Source organism: Aedes albopictus, chromosome 2 (genome assembly GCF_035046485.1).
Source record: "Aedes albopictus strain Foshan chromosome 2, AalbF5, whole genome shotgun sequence".
NCBI classification, from domain to species: Eukaryota; Metazoa; Arthropoda; class Insecta; order Diptera; family Culicidae; genus Aedes; species Aedes albopictus.
The window spans coordinates 6,555,088-6,576,969 of NC_085137.1; the positions used below are offsets into that span (position 1 = coordinate 6,555,088).

The following is a 21,882-nucleotide window of genomic DNA, read 5'->3' on the forward strand; positions in this document are numbered from 1 at the left end:
AAATTCTTTACACGAAAGAAAATTATTACGAATGGATTATTTTTCTAATATACCACCAATTTATCCAAAACTTCATCATCGTTTCAAAATTCGAGATAATAATTATAGTTCATTTAAATTCCCTCTAATTGACTTCAATATGAATATGTTTTGAAAGGAAGTAACAAAATAATCGGCATTAAATTGAAAAAGTAATGGGATGCATATGAAAAATAGATAAAATTACTAAAAAAACATGATATAAATTAAACCGCCATAACTTTTTTCTCTTTAATAATTTCAAATTAAGTAAACTGTTTTTCAAAGTTCATTATATTAGTCATAAATGATCAAAATTTCATTGCACTCGGTTCATTGAATCCGGAGATATAACAGCTCAAAGTTAGCTATAGGATAATTATACCTTTTTCTAGAATCTTTATAACTTCGTGTAGAATGGCCCGATGTTTTCCAACCACTGTTTTTTTGAACCACTGATACACAACAAAGTGGTGAACTTAAAGCAAAAATTTGAGCATATGCCTTTTTCAAAAAGTTACAGCGAGTTGAACATTTTTTGAAAAGTAAAAATTTTACCTGTCTCAGTTATTTTGAGTATCCCCTGTATATGGCATGAGTCTTTTTGATTTATTAGACGTGGGCCGTAACTATTCAGTTGGGAGCCACTGACTTTTGTTCCACTGCTCCATTGGTGGTTATGACCCACGAAACACACAATCCGAAAATCTTTGTCTCCGCTTCTTCACACTTCCGGTTCCTAAGTTATACGCATTTCCCGTTCGCAAATTTCGGAACCACTGAGAATTCATTAGTTCACTCAATTTGCCAAACCCATACATTTTTTTGTCGTGATGAAAAAAATGTCACAGTCACCCATGAATATTTCATCTGGTCATACGTGAATGTTTTTGTTGTACGATAGTCAAGATCATACACCTACGATTATCATGCAAACTACAGTTTTTGACAGTACATTTTGGATCACTGTTCCAGAGAGTCTGAGAGGGTTTCATGGAAGTTCCATGTGGTGTTTGGGGATTTCAGAGGCATTTCAAGGTTTAAAGATCGTCCCAGGGTATTTTGAGGGGTTTCTGGGGCGTTCTATGCTGTTTCAGATGCGTCCTAAGAGTTAGGAATCCTTTAGGAGGTTCTGATGGTTTTCAGGTGGTTTCATGATCGTTTCGAGTATAAACCCTTCTGGAAATCTAATAAAACTTCCTTGAATCCCCTCTAGATACACCTGAATCCCTTGGAACACAGTGTTGCAAATATTCATCTCATTCATGGGACCAGTAACGAACAAAAATTTTCAAATGAAACACTTGCTTAAATTAAAAAAAATAAACAGTACCTCGCGTTTCCTTCTTCTTTCATTTCTGTTGTGATGAACAAATATGGTGTAGCTCAATCAAAGGAGGAGATATTACTATCCAAGGCAAAAAACTCCCACCTATCCAAAATAATATGAAACACACGACCTTGACACGACCACATGAATTATTCGGAAATATATTTTCCAGATTAGTTATTAGGGAAGAGTGAGGTAAGATGCCATTTTTCAAACATTCATCGTTTTCAATGATAAATAGCCTCATTTGCTAGGCTTTCAAAATGGTAACATACTTGATACTTCAGCAAAAATATACACTAAGCTAATACATTTTCATAGATTTTAAGCGATTTAAAAAACTAGTTCGTAAAACGGAAGTGGTGTAAAAAGGCCATCTGCTATGGGGTAAGATGCTACTTCATGAAAACATTAAAAAATTACGGCCATCATTTTTCGACTCCTTTTCACTCCCCTGCCCCGCCTTTTTCGTATACTCAATACATGGAATGCCACCCCCTCCCTGCTAAACGATGGTCGTCATATTTAAATGACCCCTTAACATGATGACGTACACTCAGCCAATTAAACTTAAGATTTCCATAAGTCCCAACTTATGAAATGGCCTTTAAACAATTCATAATGATCCGAATGAATTTCATAAGGTCACTCTATAACGTAAAATTATCTCACAGTTTGGCTTTTATATATGTTTAGCAACATGGTATTCTCAAGCGTCGGTAGCCGTTTGGATGAAGCACGATCTCAGTGATCCCGATGTTCATGGATTGAATCCAGTCTGCATCATTTTAAGATTTTTTGTCCTTTTTGTATGTAAGTCTATCTTATGAAATTTGTCATAACAAGCACGATCAATTTTTATAAGGTATTCTTATGGCATCCATAAGTTTTAGTTATAGCAAATTTTCATAAGGTATTTCGATGAATTTATTTAGTTTTTTTCGCTGAGAGTAGACATCACTAACCATGCGCCTCCATGTGTGTCTCAATCTCCTTGGAAACACTTGGCTGGTAACAAAATCACCAGAAAACCTTAACTGTAAGCACAGGGGGAAATCAAAAGATTTTCCGTGGGTTTGGCGGCCTAGCTTCTAGAAGAATGTTTTATGCAAACATATCTTGACACCATTCTCCAATAGTAAAAGATCAAATAACATTCCGGAATGATTTTATGAGTTGGGCCATTTTACCCCATCTTGGTATTTTGGGATTTGTACCCCATTCTTGTTGCATTCGACAGATTTTTTTGAATGGTGATTTTATAATGCAGGGTTGTCCACTTGATAGATGTGGAAGCCTAATTAGTAAACACAAATTAAATGGTTCACACGGTTCACAGAATTAGCCATAAACAATCAAACTGAAAACACCCCCCTTTGTAGTTTCCACGACCAGTACATCATTGAAGAGCGTGGAAAACATCGTGGGAGAGGTTTTTCGCCCCGGTGGCGGCGGTGAGAGAGATTCGCCTGTACTGTTCCACCCTGAGCCGCCACACCAACAGGAGCAGCAATTGCGATACACACCACACAACACGGCGGCGGAGGGACAATTTTCCAGGACAATTTCAGCACAACTCACTCTCTGCTGGCCGTGTGGTTGATTTCACGTTTGACATACACGCCTTCGGACCGCGCGAGTGCTGTGGAGCTGATGGATGGATTTGCTGCAGCATCAGGACGACGAAAAGTTTCATTTGGAGTGAGTGCATATGAAGAGGGCCACGGAAGAGGCGCAGTGAATTAACGATAGTTGGCGGAAAGTTTTTTCGAGTGCTATTAGTGAAATGGCTGGCAGTGGGAGTTTGGTGAAAATTTGTAGGAAAAATCTCCATGAATAATTTAGAGCTTTCTTCTGGGAGCGCATTGTGAGCCTGGCTGCCGTCGTGAAAGAGAAAGGAGCAGCAGCAGCGCTCTTCACGACTCGTTTGCTAAACGAGTATGTTCGAGCAGTGTGAGCAGGAAAGGCAAAAGTCTATGTATGTAAAATCAGGGTGGAATTACAGTGAAAATCGTCCCGTTTGAATGAAATTTTCCTGACTTGAAATTATTCAAATGAGTTCGGGATCAAGTGGAATGTTCAGTTCGATGCTGTGCTATTAGGATGTGCTCTTTTGGGATGGCCCCAGATGTGCGAATGCGAAACGAATCATCGCTGGAAGTTAGTTTCAGTTCGTTCATGACGTACGAGGAAAATCTGCAGTGACAAAAGGAAATGTCACATTTATCGATTGGTGTATAATCAAGGTTGGTTCAAAATCCGTAGTGAACGAATGGTTATGAATGAAATCTTCTGGAGGAGATTTGTTCCGTTTTTAGCTTGACTGAAACGTAATTAGCTGTAAAGTGTAGTTTCCTTCTACGTCAACTCAAAAGTTTACTACTAGTTTTGGAATGCATCTTCGCTCACTCTACACGCAAAATACCACTAGCTGCTAGTACAAAGGTAGTGATTCCCGGAGCGAAAACCATGTGATTGCATCTGGCGAAATTTTTCCCAACACAGCAATATAGATCTGGTCAGACCACACCCGCCCGTGTTGTGTTTGTTGCTGTGTAGAGTGAAACCGTGGCTTGGTTTGGTACCTACGAAGAGATGATACGACACGGCGACGACGGTGTGTTTATAAGCACAAGAAGAAGGTCACTACCGCGAAAATGATAAGAAGAACTACGGCGAGGAGGATATCGCTTCTATCGTAGACTTACGACAAGACCCATAGTCAGTTGGCCAACACTTGCCAGGGTGTTCTGTCTTCGAGAGAAAAGGTGAACTAGAACGAGGGTGAAAGAGCGCTGTGGTAGGTAGTGACGGTGGTGTGGGTGGCTTTTCTCCGAGGAGTATTTCTGTCGGAGAGGCAGCAACGAGATGATAAACAAGTTTTGCCAAAGGGTGAGATTGGCAACTAAATAGGTGTCCCAAAAAGCATAAAATAACCATAAAGTTCAAAACTGCTAACACGTGTTTCGCTGGGTTCCCTGTATTTTTTCTGGTTTCCAGAATGTATCACTTGGGATCGAGATGATCAGTGATTTGTTCTAGTAATTTTAAATAAATACCTCAAACAGTAAATAGGTCTTAGTAACAAAACTCTATTGCTTTGCGGTGTTAAATATTGGCTTGTACCACCCATTGTTCTTGTCTTTTTTTTCTGGCGTACCATTCTAACTAGGACAGAGTCTATTGTTCATCTATGAATAATCTCATAATTGTATTCTATTACAATTTCATTAACAATAGGCCATTTTCATATTTTCTGTAGCAAACAAGGAGACTGTAAACTGGCCCAGAATTATATGAATTCCAGAGATCAAACCTATCAGCAAATTCTGAGATAGAATTTTCTAAGTTGAAACTTAAGCTAAAAATATGACCGAAAGGCTGGTGATATGGCTGGCATTTTTAAAAGTTTCAAGTTTAGAATATAATTTAAAAACTTGAAATTTTCATGTTTTTTTCAAATATTCTTTACACTACAGACAATCAGAGCTGTCAGCTAATGACGAACACAAATAGTGGTTAAGTGTGAGTACCGTTACTTAATAAGTCCGTTGCTATCCAATAGCTGCTTATTTTTGAGTATTTTTACGGTGTAAGTAAACAGTTCCTTGAGGAAACCTCAAGATCCTAGCAACTCCGAAGATTGAGTTTGAGCTTGAGCTAGATTGACTGACCGTAGATGCTGCTCTAGTGTAACCAGACAAGCTACACTTATACAACCAACCAATGAGTTGACTGCTTGGTACTAACATACTTCTTCGGTGTGTAAGTAATGATGATTTTGTTTTTAGGCAATAATGGTGCCTGCTACGTCACACTTTAGGTTGGTGTGAGAAAGGGAAAGAAAGTGATGATTTCAATCGCTTGGTCACTGCAAACCATAAAGGGCACTAAACGCCACGTTTTCTGAGTCAAACTAAGGTAAATGACTAGTAAATTCAGTGGTTTGATTGAGTACAAAATGCGGGACTCGCGTGCTTGGCAAAATGTGCTGATTTATGACCAGCAATGCTGGTGGCACCCCTTCTGGAATTCCACAGGAATTCCATCCGGAATCCCGTCAGGATTTTTTTCCGTGGTTTCTCCACAAACTTTTTTCGAGGCTCCTCCAGAAGTTTCTTTTGGGATGTTCAGGGAGTTTATTATCTATTGGGATTACTAAGGATGCTTTGAGGCTTTGCCAGGAATTTCTTCTGAGATCCATCTTAGATTAATCTGGGATTCCACTAAAAATTTCCTCTGGGATTCCTCCTAGTTCTAATTCCTGCTTGGATTCTCCCACATGTTTTCGTACGGATACCTTAGACAGCTCTTTCTGTGATTCTTAAGGGATTTCTTCTGAAATAACACTCGGTTTCTTCCAAGAGTTTCACCAAAGATTTCTTCGGGGATTTCTCCAAAAGTTCTTTCCAAAATTTCTTCTGGAGTATGTTCTGGCATTCCTTCAGGGACTCCTTTTAAAATTTCAGCAAAGATTTCTTCTGGGATATCTTTAGAACTCCTCCATGCGAGATTCGTCCAGGATTTCTTTTTGAGTTTCTTTCAAGAATTTCTTTAGAAACCCTGAACTTTATTTAGGAAATTCGATTCCCCCTATATTTCTTCCGGTATTTTTCCAAGAACTTCTTCCACGAACTACTTTCGCGATTATTTCAAAAACTACTACCGGGATTACTCTATGAACTCCTTTAAGGATTCATCATGGAATTTCTGCCGGGATTTCTAGGAGAGCTCACACTCCGGGATTTCTCCAAGAACTGCTCTCAAAATTCTTCCGGGAATTCCCCCTGGGATTTCTCCTGGAAGCAAGTATCTGGAGGAGTTCGTGTTGGGATTCAGGAAGTCCATCTAAAATCTCTGTAAGAATTTCTTCTGGAATTCCTCCGGAAAGCATCTGGAGTTCGTTCTGGCTTTATTTCAGGAATTCCAGGAACTACTTCTGCGGTTATTTCAGGAACTACTTTCGGAACTCTCCAAGAACTCCTTTCGGGGTTCATCTGGGAATTCCTCCCAGGATTCCTCCAGGAGCTCACTCTGAGATTCCTCCAAGAACTCCTCTCTAAATTCTTCCGGGAATTCCTCCCGGGATTCCTCCGGGAGCATCCGTCGGGATTCTTTCAGGACCTGCTTCTTGGATTCCACCTTATGCATTGACTACTTCCAGGATTCCTTTGAGATCTTCATCCGGAAATCATCCAAAACGTCTTACTATTCATGATTTCTAGAGGAACTCCAGAAACCTCAAGAAGTTCATTTTGAAAATTCCTGCAGATCCTTCTGGAAATCCTCCGGAAAATTTCTGATTTTTTGCTCATTGGATGGAAATCCTCCAGGAGTTCATTACGGTACTTTTTGTGATATTCGTTATTGAATTACTCAAGGATTTCCTTACGTAGGGTTTTTATATAATTCCGGTCGACCAATAATGATCAAGTTCATTTATGCACATCGCCAAATACCTCATGGCCAGTTTGATTTCAATGACTAATTTTTTAAATTAGCTTTAATTTCATGTAAAAATATATTGTAAAACAAGTGAAGCAGTTGGAGTATGAGTATGAAGTTTAGTGAATAGGTAAGTGAGTGAATGTGAGCTGCCCCAAGATTCAGTGAGTTAGTGAGTGATTCAGTTGTTTACTAAGAAAGTAATAGAGCTTAGGAAAGAGATCTGTTCCGTAAATATAAGTGTACCAGTAAGAGAGTATGTGAATTATTGAGTAAATGATTCAGTGAGTAGGGCAGTGAGTACGTGAGCTGGTGGGTTAATCTGTATGTGAGATCTGTCCCGTGAAAGTCAGGGTATTATTGAGTGATTTAGTGTGTTATTCATTGAGTTAATTAGGAAGTTAATGAGTGAGTGAGTGAATGAGTAAGTTAAATAATGAGGAAGTTAATGAGTGAGTAAATGATTAAGTTGGTAAAAGAGTGATTTAACGACTTAATGAATGAATGAGTAAGTGAGTTGGTAAATGGGTGAGTTAATGACTTAGTGAGTGAGTGGAAGAAAACAAGTAAGTAAGTAAATTTGTAAGTAAGTGAGTTTATGGGTGAGTTTGTAAAATAGTGAGTTTGCGAATTTTTGAGTAGGGAAGCTGGTAAACTTGTGGGTTTTTTAGGGTTGGTGAATAAAAAAGCAAGTGAAAGATTTAGTGAGTTAGTTAGAGATGTTGTAACTTAATAAGTATATGGCTGAGTGAGCGAGTAAGCTAGTGATTTAGTGAACTAGCGAATGAATGAGCCTGTTAGTGAATGAGCCCATTAGTGAGTAAATGAATGAGTTAGTGATTAAGTGAGTAATGTGGTGAGTTGATAAGTAAATCAGTGAGTGAATGAGCCAGTTAGTGCGTGTATGAATGAGTAAAAAATGAGTAAATGAGTGAGATAGTGAGTGAATTAGGAAGCAAGAGAGCCTGTTAGTGCGTGATGTAGTGAGTTGGTGGGTGATATTGAAAGACACGGACACGTTCAAAGCTTCCAGTGAGCTATTCACTCTTTGAAGAAAGTACGACACTAGACAACGGACTAGCATGCAACGCCCAGTGGCACAGCCGAAAGCTTTTTCTGACAGCGGCGACAAGAATCGAATCAGCGCTCCTCAGCACGATGCGACTAAATGGTTGGTGACATTACCCACACGACCACGAAGCCACACCATGTTATGAGTTAGTGAGGGATGTAATGAGCTAGTGAGGGAGTTAGTGGGTGATGTAGTGAGATGGATTATTTATTAGTAACTGATTTGATATGTGAGTGAATCGATGATCAAGTCAGTGAGTGAGTGAGCTAGTGAGTTAGTGAATTAGTGAATGAGTTAGCCTGTTTGTGAAAGAATGAAATAGCCAGTGATATAGTGAGTTAGTAAGTGAGTGCACTAATACACATAATGCAAAATACACTGACCAACTCACTTATTCATCAACCTATTCAAACTTTACACTCACTTTTCCTTGAACTAATTTACTCGTCAACTTTACGTCTAACTTACAACTTACATATCACACTTATCAATTCACTCGCTTATCAACATACACACTTATTCATCAATCTACTCACTCACGAAACCATTCACCAAGTCACTCAATCTTCAATTCACTCACATGGAGGCTCACTCATGAAATTTTACACTTACCATTTCCTCATTCACTTCTCAAATTACTTGTTCACCAACTCACATTCCCCAGTTTACTTACACATCATCACCCATTCGCAAGCTCACACATTTCAACTCACTAACTCATCTCACTCACAGAAAAAATCATTCACCAATTCACTAACTTGTTCATCAACCAGCTTTCTCACGAACTGGGTTTTATCATGGGTTTTGGGTTGTTCGCTGTGCAGTTCAAAGATATGTCGATTCTTATATTACAATCTTCCGTAAGACAAGTGATTGAATGAATAAGTAAGAATCAATTCACTCACTTATCAATTTACGGCATTCCTGAAAATAGTATAACTAAAAATGGACTTCTTTCGATAAAGCTAAAACCCAAATGAAATGTCAGAGCACTTTGTCATACGAAGTTTGGGCTTGTTTATTCGATGATAATGTAGGAAAATTTTGTAACACGCCTTTTGTGTGGGGACATCCATTAAGTAACGCTGAGAGTTGAGAGGGGGGGGGCGTTTATGGAAGTGTGGCAAGCAATGTATGAGGTATAGGAAAAACAAGTACGAAGGGGGGAGGGGGATTGAATATTCCCAATTTTAGCGTGACGTACTTAATGGATGCTCCCTGTGCGGGATTGTGTTAAATTTGTTCTTATCTGAAATCTGCAAGTGTCCTCTTTTATGTGTCAAAAAAATAGCCAAACGATGCTCTACTCACTTACCGATTCACTAAATCAATCAGCATCCCAATAACACAAGAAAATTAAAAAATAGGATAAACTCATCAATCCCTTAGCTAACACTCTTACTAACTCGCATACACTCTGAGATTTTCATATCCGATAACATATACCAGTCAATGTCCTTGACGCTATCTAGCACGGCATATAACATTGGCTTCGTTATGCTACAAGACATTTGAGCCTCTTGGTTAAAACTTCAGTTTAGTTGAATGAATACTATACTTGGTGTATGTGCTTGACGTCAGACACTTTTATTCAATTGAAACTGACAACTATCGGAGATACTTTTCATTCAAGTGGAAAACAAGTTCTGTTTCAGCTAGAACGTAATGCCAACAAAAAAGAAAAGCATTAACTATGCAGCATTGCAATATTCATGCGTTAAAGTTAATGTAAATGTATTATGTTTTTTGATGTTAAATGAAAATACAGGGTGTTAGGTTCCTGAGTGCAACCTTTTTAAAGGGTGATAGAGGACCATGAATGGTGAAAAAAATTGTTCTACGCATATGGTCAAATCTCAACCGTTACGTAGTTATTGAACTCCCCATGTTTTTGACTCTTAATGCCTTAACTGGCTTTAACTTTAAGACGGTCATACTTATCGCAGTTTTTTTACCTAATTCGAAAGATTATTGAATTTTCTATCAAATGGCATCTTTGAATCGATTGGTTTAGTTAAATAGCTAAGTTTTCTAGAGCAGAATAGCTAAAAATTGCGTGATTTAATTTGTTTATGTAAATTATCTTTGAAACATGCGTAATAAATTGAAATTCTTTCTTTGGCAAAGTTGTGGTTCCTGTTTCACTCTACAATTCGTTCTTTGACGCCAAACTTCTAACTCTTAACGTTTTCTTGCAATTTTGATTTAAATGTGCGGCACAGTGCGCAAAAAAGTGCTTACCATGACGATTGCAAATTTATGATCTGAAATGCGACGTTTAAAACGAAATTGCAAGAAAACGATAAGAGATAGAAGTTTGATGTCAAAGAACGAATTGTAGAGTGAAACAGAGGCCACAACTTTGCCAAAGAAAGAATTTTAAATTATTACGCATTTTTCAAAGATAATTGACAAAAACAAATTAAAACACACAACTTTTAAGCTATTTTCTCTAGAAAACTTAGTTATTTAACTAAACCAATCGGTTCAAAGATGCCATTTGATAGAAAATTCAATAATCTTTCGAATAAGGGTAAAAAAACTGCGATAAGTTTGACCATTTTAAAGTTATAGCCAGTTAAGGCATTAAGAGTCAAAAACATGGGGAGTTCAATAGCTACGTAACGGTTGAGATTTGACCATATGCGTAGAACAATTTTTTTCACCATTTATGGTCCTCTATCACCCTTTAAAAAGTTTGCACTCAGGAACCTAACACCCTGTATATGTATAAACAGAGCGTCTTATGCAAAAAAGTGAAAATTGTCGAAAAGTAACATTGGACAACTACGAGTGGAACGGCAGTACAGTAGAAACAGAAGGATTCATTTATCCTTCCTATTGCTTTGTTGTAGTTTCGCCCTTCTAAAGTATTAGGTACCGAATGATAAATGAAGCTGCCAATCGAACATCTGACCTATCGACATCAATCGAGGAAAACAAGTTGCTTTTGTGTCTTCTTTGGATTGTTCTACTTGTTTTTCCTCATGAATGCTCGGAAAATTGGATCAAGCGAAAAACGAATCGGACGAGTGACTGTGAATTACCTGTACGTGTTTTGCGCCAAAGCATGGCACTCGCTAACAAATATGGCGTGATTGATAGCTGTGGTCGAGGGTTATTACTGGCGCGCGAGATGGCATGGAAATTGATATTTTTCGTGTGGCAATTTTCACCACCAGTAGTGCACGAAGCAAGGTAACAGATGGGTTCAGTTGCTAATGAGTGTGCTATTAAGGGAATGCCACTCGGCGTACCCAGGATTTCATGACCTGGGAGGTCTAAATGAATATAAAAAACTTCCTTGGAATAAATTAATGCTGATTTTTGGTTAGTAAAATTATGATGAATATAAAACAGAGCCGAGCTATTAAGTTTGAATCATTTTCCTTCGGAAACGGAATGCGAAAATTTCGGCGGCCACAGCATTTCTCACCAATTAAATTCCGCAAAATTCATCAAAGCGAACAATAAACCCCGATCGGAATTCGCTTACTACAAATGCTGTTATGTTTATTGCTCGTCACGCTGCGCTGTTGTGCTACATTGAGCAGGGGCAAGACGGACCGACGACGCGACCGAAAAGTGGTTCCGCTACGAACGTCGTTGTCGCCGGAGAGCAGCCAGCCAGCGTAAGACCGGGTACTTAGTTCCTAAGAACTTGCAAATTTTACAGCAACAATTACAGCCAAACGGCCGTTAAAAAACCGCTCGCCTTTTCCCGGCTCTTTGGATTGCACAATGTAACTTTGGCGTTTTGTGGGAAAGGTGTTGGACATAAACTTCTACGCAATACACTCGAATAATCTCAAAGGACGAACGTCGTTCATTCACAAGCAAAAACTTCTCAAAAATTTGGTGTAGAAAACAGTAGAACTGTTATGTATTCAAAACTTTTTTTTTGTACCATCAAATAGATTCTTTTTGCAATAAAAAAATGTAGCCTTGCATTGCAAATATATCAATAAATAAAAAAAAAGTAAAATAAAACTGTTGGAATGTTTTCAAAGTTGTAATGAAGCGTAATTCACTTTTAGTCTTAGATGTTTAGATTTTGACCCTTCTGGTTTCACTGTGCGGTGGTTCTGATTCTTCCGGCTGCTTCCCTATTCCCGGATAGCTACTCGTTGCGAAACCTGTTCCATCAACGCTTGTCTCCACTCCTCGTTCCGCCTCGAGTCGTTCGCCAACCATTTGTGTCGACGGTCGGCGACGCGGTTTAGTGGTCATAAAAAGAAGCTAACTACAACCATTACCCGGCTTTTTATGCGCTTTTCATCATCTCTAGCGCGGTGTTAATTAGTTTTTCCGTATTCTCACTTCACAGCCAGCCAGACTGACGGTTTTCATCTTTTCTTCCATTTTTCAACAGGTGACACTCATTCCGCCAGAAAACGCAGTTCGACCCAAACCCCGGGAACATACACCGAGCAAGTGCAATGACGACGATGCGTTAGCATAGTGACTATGGGATCAGAGGCATGGGCATGTGCGTGGACCCTGGGGCTTTCCGGTGGTGTCAGGCATTGAGCCGGTCGCAATCGCTAACCACAGCATCAACAGCGAGAACAACAGTTTCGGCGTCAACCGCAGCCACTTCCGGTGGCACCACAACCAGGGGAACGACCACACCTACCGTACCGACTGTTAGCAGCCATAGCCAGCAGGCCGACTATCGGCACGTGTCCAGCTTCCACCATGCCAAGGTGCGGAGAAGTCTGAACACTACCATCTTCATCAAGAAGAAAAAGGCTGCAACCGTCACAGCGGCGGCGGCAACGGCAACAGCAACGACAACAGCGGCCGAAACAACACAAACAGAAACTGCAGATTCTAAATCGAAATCAGTTAGCAACAACTTTTCCAACCAGTACAGTAATAATAATAGTAATTATAGTAGAACTAACGGCCGTAGCACATACAACACTAGCATAAGCTGTAGACAAACGACGAATAGCAGATACGGCAGCAGCAGTAGCATTTGCAGCAGTAGTAATATCGAAAGGGCACTAGCAGTCCGGCGGAGGAACCTTAGTCTTAGCACCAACAAATTGAGCGAACAGTACAGCTGCAGTGCGGCGGCGTTGAACTGGCTGATCTCATCGTTTGTACTGCTCCTGTGCATCACCCTATGTACTAGTTCAATTAGTCCACCTGGTGAGTATTTGAATGTTTGCTTTTAAAGAGATAAATTTATCAAATTATAATTGTTTGGCATTGCGTCATCATTGTTGATAACACTAAACTTCATTTTACGTAAGAGGTTACATTACATACATATGTACATATATCTTTTCTAAACTGTTCATTTCAATGACTGGGTGTGTAATATTACTATTCCATCATGTTGAGTGTACGGTTTAGGTTAAAAAAGATGCTAATGCAAAATGAGGGTTAAGGATTTCCAAGAGATGTTTTGGATATGGGCTATCCGATTTACAATCATTATTATTATTATTATTATTATTATTATTATCACAGGTTCAATTTTCAAGTTTGTCCACGATGACTAGCTACTCTGACGACTCTGACAGATTCAATGACCTTTGCTTAAAAGAACTTTGGACTGTTATTGACTCGAAGCTCGATAGAACTTTTCTGGTACTAGTCAGTTCAGCAATTTGAACTGTCAACTAACTCTACGGTAATGATTTAGGGACAAAACGTCAAGGGTCTAAAGGTCGAATATGAATGACTTTATGAAAATTCACGCTTTAGGAAAGAAGATTCTTTTTGATTTTTTTCGACCTTTCATCCTTTCAACTTTTTGTCTTTTTAGGTAAAATTCATGCTTTCGACTTATTGTCAAAGATTCGAAGTTTCAAATATACTTTTAATAAACATTGAGCTCGAAACATAATATATCATAGTTATTTAAGTGCACTTCAATTCAAGTCTAAAATATATACTTGCTAGAATTAACTATAAAAAAAAACACCCTTTGCAACTAAAGTTAACAAAATTAAAAAAAAAAAACATGCTGTATTTCGTCAAGGACTACTTGAAGCACTCACCACTGGGTAAAATTAGTGAAAAATATAGCATGAATTTTACTCTTATGAAATGCTCAATGTATGAGTTGCTATGAGAACAGCGAACCTCAACATCGATTGCCTCTGTTCATGATTTTTTTTACATGGGGAGTTTCGTAAAGTTGTGGGCTAGGGTTACTGTTAAAGATGTGATTCCAATTAATCTTCGAAGATTCCATCGGAAATCTCTTCAGTAATTGCCGTCGTTGTTTTCCATGAACTTTTCTGAAGATTATGCACAAATTCATTTAACCTTCTTTAGATGTTACGCAAGGAACACTAGTTGACGGGGTGCGTGTTCAGTGTGCATCCTGGGTCAAATTGAACCCAACATCTTATTAGGGTTAAAGATTAACTCAGGAATAACTGCAAAATTACGTTAGAGATTTCGTCAGAAACATTTTTATATACGTTTCTTAAAAAAATCTCTATCTACATTTATAGAAGCTTTTCGCGAGATTCCTCCAGTAGTTCTTGTAGTGATTCATTTATGAATACCTCAATAAATTGCATCAAAACCCTTCCAGATTGCTGTCAGTGCAATCTTTCTTCAAATTTTCCTCTGGATTTTTTTTTGAACTTACTTGATAGATTTCTCTGAAAAAAAAATCGGGAAGTTGCTTTGAAGATTCGATAAGGGATACATTAGAAAATTTCCTACAGTAACTGAAATTTCTGTTTCAAATTTAAAAAAAAGTATAATTTGTAAAACCAAACTAGAGTAATTTAGGTTTTACGATGGTTCTCAGAACATATTTGCTTAGGATATTGTTTATATTATCACAATTCTTTTAGAAGTAATTGTTAAAACTTCTTCAAGAACTTACAGGGGGTGGCCAAAATGTTCGGGATAGGCAACTTTTTTTTCTCTTACAAAAAAGGTCAACATGCTGTAACTTTTCCTAGAGTGCATCAAATATTCTTAAATTTTGACTGTTTGTCAACCTATTATATGTGCATCATTGGTAAAAATTTGGGCTCGATTGGTCATTTTTTCGCGAAGCTAAAACTGTTCTCGTAAAACACTATTTTTTGGACAACTAATTTTTGAGCTGTCATATCTCGGAGACCAGTGAACCGAATTGAATGAAATTTTGGACGTTTATCAACAATATATTAATGCTAGAAAGTTCTTTAAAACATAAGTACTTTTCAAACGATGAAAAAAGTAATGATGGATTGACACTTTTAGGAACTTTCTCGAAAAAAATGTATTTTTTTCACATCTATGTCATTACATATCCAAAGGTTTTCTACTTCTGTTCTTAAGATATCTATAATAAGATATATTAGAGCCCATTTAGATTAAAGGAAGAACATATTTAGTATTTTTTGTGCGGTATTGTAAATTTGACTCTATATGGGTGAAAATGCCAAATCATCAAAACTTTTTTCAACGTTTAAAAAGTATCAATGTTTTGAGCAATAATATATTGTTGATAATAGCTCAAAATTTCGTTAAATTCGGTTCACTGGTCTCCGAAATATAGCAACTCAAAAATTAGTTGTCTAAAAAATAATGTTTTACGAGACAGGTTCTAGCTTCGCGAAAGATTAACTTATCGAGCTCAAATTTGTACCAATGATGCACATATAATAGGTTGACAAACAGTCAAAATTTCAGAATTGTTGATGCACTCTATGAAAAGTTACAGCATGTTGAACTTTTTTGTGAGAGAAAAAAAGTTGCCTATCCCAATCATTTTGGACACCCCCTGTATCTGATTGTTTTTGTTTTAACCTTCCAGGACGCGCGCTATCAAGCAACCGAAACTGCACCGCGCTCGCGCTGAATACGAAAAGCGAGGATTTTTGGTAGTGTTGTACTTTTTACAACAGCGCGCGCGCTGAAGGGTTAACAGGTTACATAAAAAACTTTATTAAGTGGATTCAGGTGAGTTTTTTTCAACTTTTTTTTGAAAATTCTTTTAGAAATAGCTATTGACGCTTGATCAGGACAAGCATGAGAAACGCTCATTAAATTAAAACGTTCTCCTCACTTACTACCGCGCACAATCTGAATCGATTGTGGTTCTTTCCCAGTCAAGCGAATTATTTCAACTTTCTATTGCCCATTCAGTCTATTCACAAAAAAACAGAATAATTAATTAGAATTATTGGAAGCTATTCGAAGGGGTTGAAGAGTCTTGATTTGATTTGAACTTGATTTTTTTTTTATCTTTATTATCGAGACTTTCAGCCCGAGGCTGGTTCGTCTCCGTGATCTTGATTTTAAAAAGGATTGCAATAAGGACCCACATCGACATCTCATAGGTATTCACAAAGAATGATAGAAGCAATATACCAAAACATATGATAGAATAATCACAATGTTTTTCTCAATAATATTTCATGGATGTGCATCCTCACTCATAGCACCCAAATATCATACAAGGAATTAACTATGGACATTCCAGAACTGTTTAAAATCTGTAGAACAACCCAATGAGTGTTTCTTCGGTTTCAGTAGGACCTGAGAAGGGTTCTCGAAATCAGTTTACCAAAAATACTACTGCAAAAACACAAAAAAAAAAACCATAAATCTTGTCGGTAATGGTTCTGTAATTCTAACCGAAGTTTTGAAAATGGCTCTTCCACAGATCTTTCATAGAATTTGCTATAGATTTCTTCAAAAATTCAATAATCGGCTGGGGCAAAGTAGAAATCATTCGACGATCAACGCAGGTCAACATTCGGTTAAGTTCCTTTTACGATTCTTTATCAGAAATTCGCCTAATGTTCTTCTTTTTGATATCCGTCCACAAATTTCATTTAAAAATCCTCCCGAACTTCCACAATTTTTCCTAACATTAAATCCCGCTGTAATACCTTCTAGGATCCCTTTATGGATTTCATGAAAATATCGGAGGTTGCTCTTGCTTTGGTGATTTTTCCAATGTTTTTTTAGATCTTCTCTGAATGTTTTTCCATTCATTCCCGTATTCTTAGATGTCTTCCCGGGTAGAGGTAAAGTACTGGCGATCAAAACGTGATATTGGTTTGATTGATATAAGAGATAAAAGATCTGAAAATAATATCTGAAAAATGTATCTGGAGCATCTGAACAAAATCAAAATGTGATATTTTAAGATCAAACGAATAGCTTGCTGCTATTGGTTAGATCTTACAAGATCTAAATATGATCTGGTGATGATGTTGCAGGAGTAAATTTTAGATATTATTTTGAGATCTTTTATCTCTTATATCAATCAAACCAATATCACATTTTGATCTCAATATCAGAATATGCTATTATCGAGCTCTTTTCCTCTACCCGGGTTTTGGTCCCGTAATCCGGGGTCAAATTGATCATTTTAAAACAAGTTTTGTAAATGTCAATTTCTTGATTTTGCTTTGGCTGACCAAGCCATGTGGGAAATTACATTGTTGAAAATGCTTTGACATCCATGTGCACAACAGAACATGTGCTCGATGAACAAATTGAGATTTGAAGTTATGAAAAGAAATCCACGTACTCCGGTGAGACTCGAACTCACGACTCCCAATTCGCTAGACGGGCACTTCTATTCCTACAAGCTACGGAGTCACTCGACTATCTCCGTTGCCAGCAGGCCTAGAACTGAACTCGATTCCACAGTCGCACATGGTTATCTTCTTTTCACAATCCAAACCTCCTTCGGATGGGATTAGATGAACATCTAACACATTGTCTGTTGAACACATGTATGTCAAAGCGGTCATTTTCAACAGTGTAATTTCCCACATGGCTTGGTCAGCCAAAGCAAAATCAAGAAATTGACATTTGTAAGGTGCTACGGTCACCCTTACCGTATTCGGTCGGCCGAGGACCGACCCGTCGAGAGTCCGACTGCACACTAATTGCCATACCAATAAGTGATTGGGAGGCAGTGCTCGAAGCTCTCGACAATTAAAAATAACTTCCTCTCCCGCTTTGACATACATGTGCACAACAGACAATGTGACTCGAGTCGAGTCAAGTACAAGACACTGAAGACGACCTTACAGTTGAGGTCGAAATACGTATCTGTCAAAGGATGCAAATTCTTAGTGGAATTCAAAGGAACAGTACTTAACGCGATTTTCTTTTTATTTTTTTTTCAACTAAAAACTAAACTTTTGAAACAGATTCATGTCCAGAAAAGCTACATCACATCACAATCAAGGTTCCACAAAAATGTGAACACAGAAGGTGGCAATCGATTGTTTAGTACCAACGGTCTCGGCCTAGGTCTCGGCTATGCGAAAACACATTGAAAACCCCTTTAAAAGTATTACAACACTAACTTTTTTCTAAAAACGGAAAAGTCCACACTCATCTCTAGACATCTATGAAGTAGATGGGGTATAAATTTTATAATCATAACGACGTGTAGAAGATGCTAATATGGAATAATAATTTGGTCCGCGTTTGAACATATCTTCGGTTTTTGTAGCATTTGTTTTCTTCAATGTTTTAAAAGAAACTTGGAATATTTGTCCTCTGGAATTTTCAGAAGAACTCCCCAAGTAACAATGACAGCAGTATAACAGCTTATTCATCCAAAATTTTCAAAATGAAGCTTAAGAGCGGCTTATTCATCTGTTGTACAGTAATAATGTTTGTTGGATCTCTGATTGAAACCCTTAAATTGTTTAGAAAATTTTATCCTTCAGTTGTTTCCTTTTGTATAAAAACAAAAAAAAAATCCTAATGCTCACCCAAGTACCCAAAAGTTCAGATAAAAGGGTACTTTATAAGCTCAGCAGCTTCCCAGTCAACCAGTGATCGTAAAAGATGTTGGATAAGATGTTAAAGTGGAGGCGATATTCGCACACTTTACACACGTTTAAATGAAGGCATGCACGTATATGGCCTCCACTTTATCATCTTATGCAACATCTTATACGATTACTGATTGTTTGGGTTGTTCGACGTTGCTCATTTAGAAGGCTAAAGCAGCTTCATTTTTAAGTAATTTTGGAACTTGAAAGTTCACATAAGCACGCTGGATAGCCTTCCAAGCAGCTTCTGGCAGAACTTTGACAAAATTCATGTAGAAACAAAAATGTGTTTTTCAGAATCACAACCCCACCCTATTGGTGGGTTTGTGATGCATTCATGCCTGGAAATTGCTTCTGATAATGATCATTGGCGAATCTAGCTTTTTCATTTTTCTCATTCATCCTCCTTGATAAACACAAGAAAGAGCGGGATGCAAAGGGGTGCCGCGGCACCCCTTTCCATCCTTCTCTTTCTCGTGTTTGTTTAGGAGAGTGAGCAAGAAAAAAGGAAAAGCTAGATTCGCCAATGATAATGATATTTTCCCACATGTCGCTGTATTGTAGATTTGAACTGGATCCTCCTGCGTGATAGCCTGCCGACTTACTGCTGCGCTGCTGAAGACACTTGACATAGTCAAGCTAACTTCACTACTGTACAAATGTGAAAAACTAGCTGCCGACAGAAAATCAAGTCAGACTTTACATGCTGTTCACTCAATCGCAACTGTAGTGCGTAGTGTTCTGACGCAGCGACTATCGGTTTGAATCCGATGGGCGGCATTTTTTTTTTGCTCTAGTCTAGTATTCATTTATTTGATAAATTCATATTTGTCTTTTATTCGTGTATGCTTAAACAGTTGTTTTCTGTAAAAGAAATAAATTTAATCTTCATTGAAACACAAATGCTACTGAACTGAACTTCTATGAACTTGAAAGTTTCGCCAAAGTTCCGAGTAGCATCTTAAGCAGCTTTAAAGTTGCGCAAAATTCAGATAAAGTTCCGAATGGAACTTTCTGGCTGCTTAAGAGGCCAACGTGAGCCTTGCCGAAACTTGTGATCGAAGTTCCAGCAAGGCTCATCGTTAGCCTCTTAAGCAGCCAGAAAGTTCCATTTGGAACTTTATCTGAACTTCGCGGAACTTGAAAGTATATTTTGTCATGGGAAGCGGAAATTTTGGTTACTTGGATAAAAACTACCTAGAGGTTTTGTCATTCCTCAAAGCAATAGAAGAGTTCTTAAAAGAACCTTGGCAGTAGATTCTGAAACATACTTTGAAAAAACATCTTGACTATTTGCTTGATATTATTGAATCGGAATAGATTCCTTGATAAATTCATGCCAGCTTGAAAACTAACCTTTGAAAAGGATTTTTTTAATTTGAATTTTAAATTTAAATCGTTGACAGGTATGACAGTTGCTCCGTTTGTTTGTTGTTTTGCAATTTCGATTGTTCTAATCACGAAGTATCAACTACGAGTTATGCGATCAACTATGCTCATGCTCATTCTCTTATTAACCTTTCTTTTGCATCACGTTGGCATCAGCTTGCTGACGTAGTGTGCAGTTTGGGACAAAATTTGACCCCAATGCCAAAAGAGGGTTGTTGCGACTTCAAGATATAGTTTTCATACAAACAGTTTTGAAAAAAATGGTAAGTCATGTCAAAAGTTTTTGACTTTTGAATGCAAACCAGATTTTTGAAATGTGACTAAAATTGACGGAGATGCAGGATTTTTAAAAATTGCCATGTTTTCGAGAAGGGGACAACAAGCTTTAGATTGGGAATGCAAATATGGGGTTCTTCGATGTACTAGGTAATTGAAAACATTTGGTTATGATTTTGAGATTTGGCGAGTATGCCAAGATAAACATTTTTGCATATTATATATTATTACATATTATTATATATTATTACATCTATAATAGATGTGTTAAATAAATACAATTCAGCTAGAAAACAAATGTCCTAACACTTTCTTTCTCATGATTCTACACTTCCAGCACCCCAGGATGCCGTTCACATCACCGCCATCCTCGGCGAGAGCGTCGTGTTCAACTGTCATGTGGAGTTCCCCGGTGACCATCCCGTTCCCTATGTCTTACAATGGGAGAAGAAGGTGAGCGAAACGGTACGCTATCAACTCAACTCTCTACTCCTAATCAATTTCTCCAGTTTATTTTTTTCGTATCGTACGAATCGTAAACCACATACACACACTTCGTGAGCAAAGTCTGCGCTAGGCTTCAGACCCCTCAGAACAAGTCAAAAACAGAAAAGAAACAAAGTTAGTCATCACTGAAAACAGAAAAAAAAAGAGAGAATGAGTTAGCTTAGAATGAAAACGAATCCCCAATGTGCCTTTTGAGTTAGGCGTCGTAACTCGGAAAAAGAATAGCAAACTCAGAGTTCATAAATACTCATCTAGACCTAAGTATTTTGCAGTCTACAGCTGTTTGTTGCTATTTTCAACTGTTTCTATTTCGATACTATTTTAGATTTTCGGTTTCGTTTCGGTTTCGTTCTATATCGGCCCTCGATCGCTACGGAAGGTCGAGAGCGATTTATTACTTTTTCGAGTTCTGTTTGCATTATTGCTATAATTAGCCAAATCGAAACAGTTTATGATCGTAGACAATTTATATTGAATGTCCCGGTATCGATTGCCAATGCGTGTCCTCAGTTATGGCTTTCCTTGGTTTAGTTTATTTATCAATATCTCAATTCGGCAGGTTGTTCTTCTGCATTATACCGTACTGTAGCATTGTGGCTTTGGCTATGGCGATGTGTCAGCGAAAGAAACAAAGGGGTAAATCAGTGGCTAGATTGCTATAATTTCATAGCTTTTTGCCATGATTTTCTATAATGTGGTTGTCATGCGATGGGCAAACACTTTTTTTTACTGTTTGGTACCTTAATTGGAACCTTCAGAGGGAAAAATATGAACGGAAAATGAATATCCCACGATATATTGCATGCAGGAAACTAAACAAATTCAACGCAAAATCTGTTTGCTGATTGCTGACATTTTTATGCTAGTGTTTTTTTAAAGCAATTTGAATCCGTTAAATATTTCGACTACCATAAGAATCCAAACTTTCTATAACTCGAACATCGACGGCATATTCTAGTTATATGACTTGCATTCAAACTCTACACATAGAAAGCTATTATGATCCAATTAAATAATCCCTTTTCTCGCCTCGTTGCTGCGAGGAACGAAACAATAATTTGAAAGAGAAC

General features: G+C 37.8%; 1 protein-coding gene across 15 annotated transcripts in view; it reads left to right on the forward strand.

Annotated features, from left to right (window-relative positions):
- LOC109416574 (protein turtle) overlaps positions 1-21,882 on the forward strand; it is a 149,042-nt gene that overhangs the window by 80,050 nt on the left and 47,110 nt on the right. For 12 of the 15 annotated variants that reach the window (XR_003895162.2, XM_062849073.1, XM_062849076.1 and 9 more), the window contains 2 exons: positions 12,238-13,022; positions 20,643-20,770. Coding sequence is in view for 14 of the 15 variants with exons in the window: in XM_062849073.1 (XP_062705057.1) it covers positions 12,347-13,022; positions 20,643-20,770 (804 nt within the window). In the remaining variant the exon portion in view is untranslated. The other 3 variants (XM_062849081.1, XM_062849080.1, XM_029864421.2) reach the window with 3 other exon arrangements.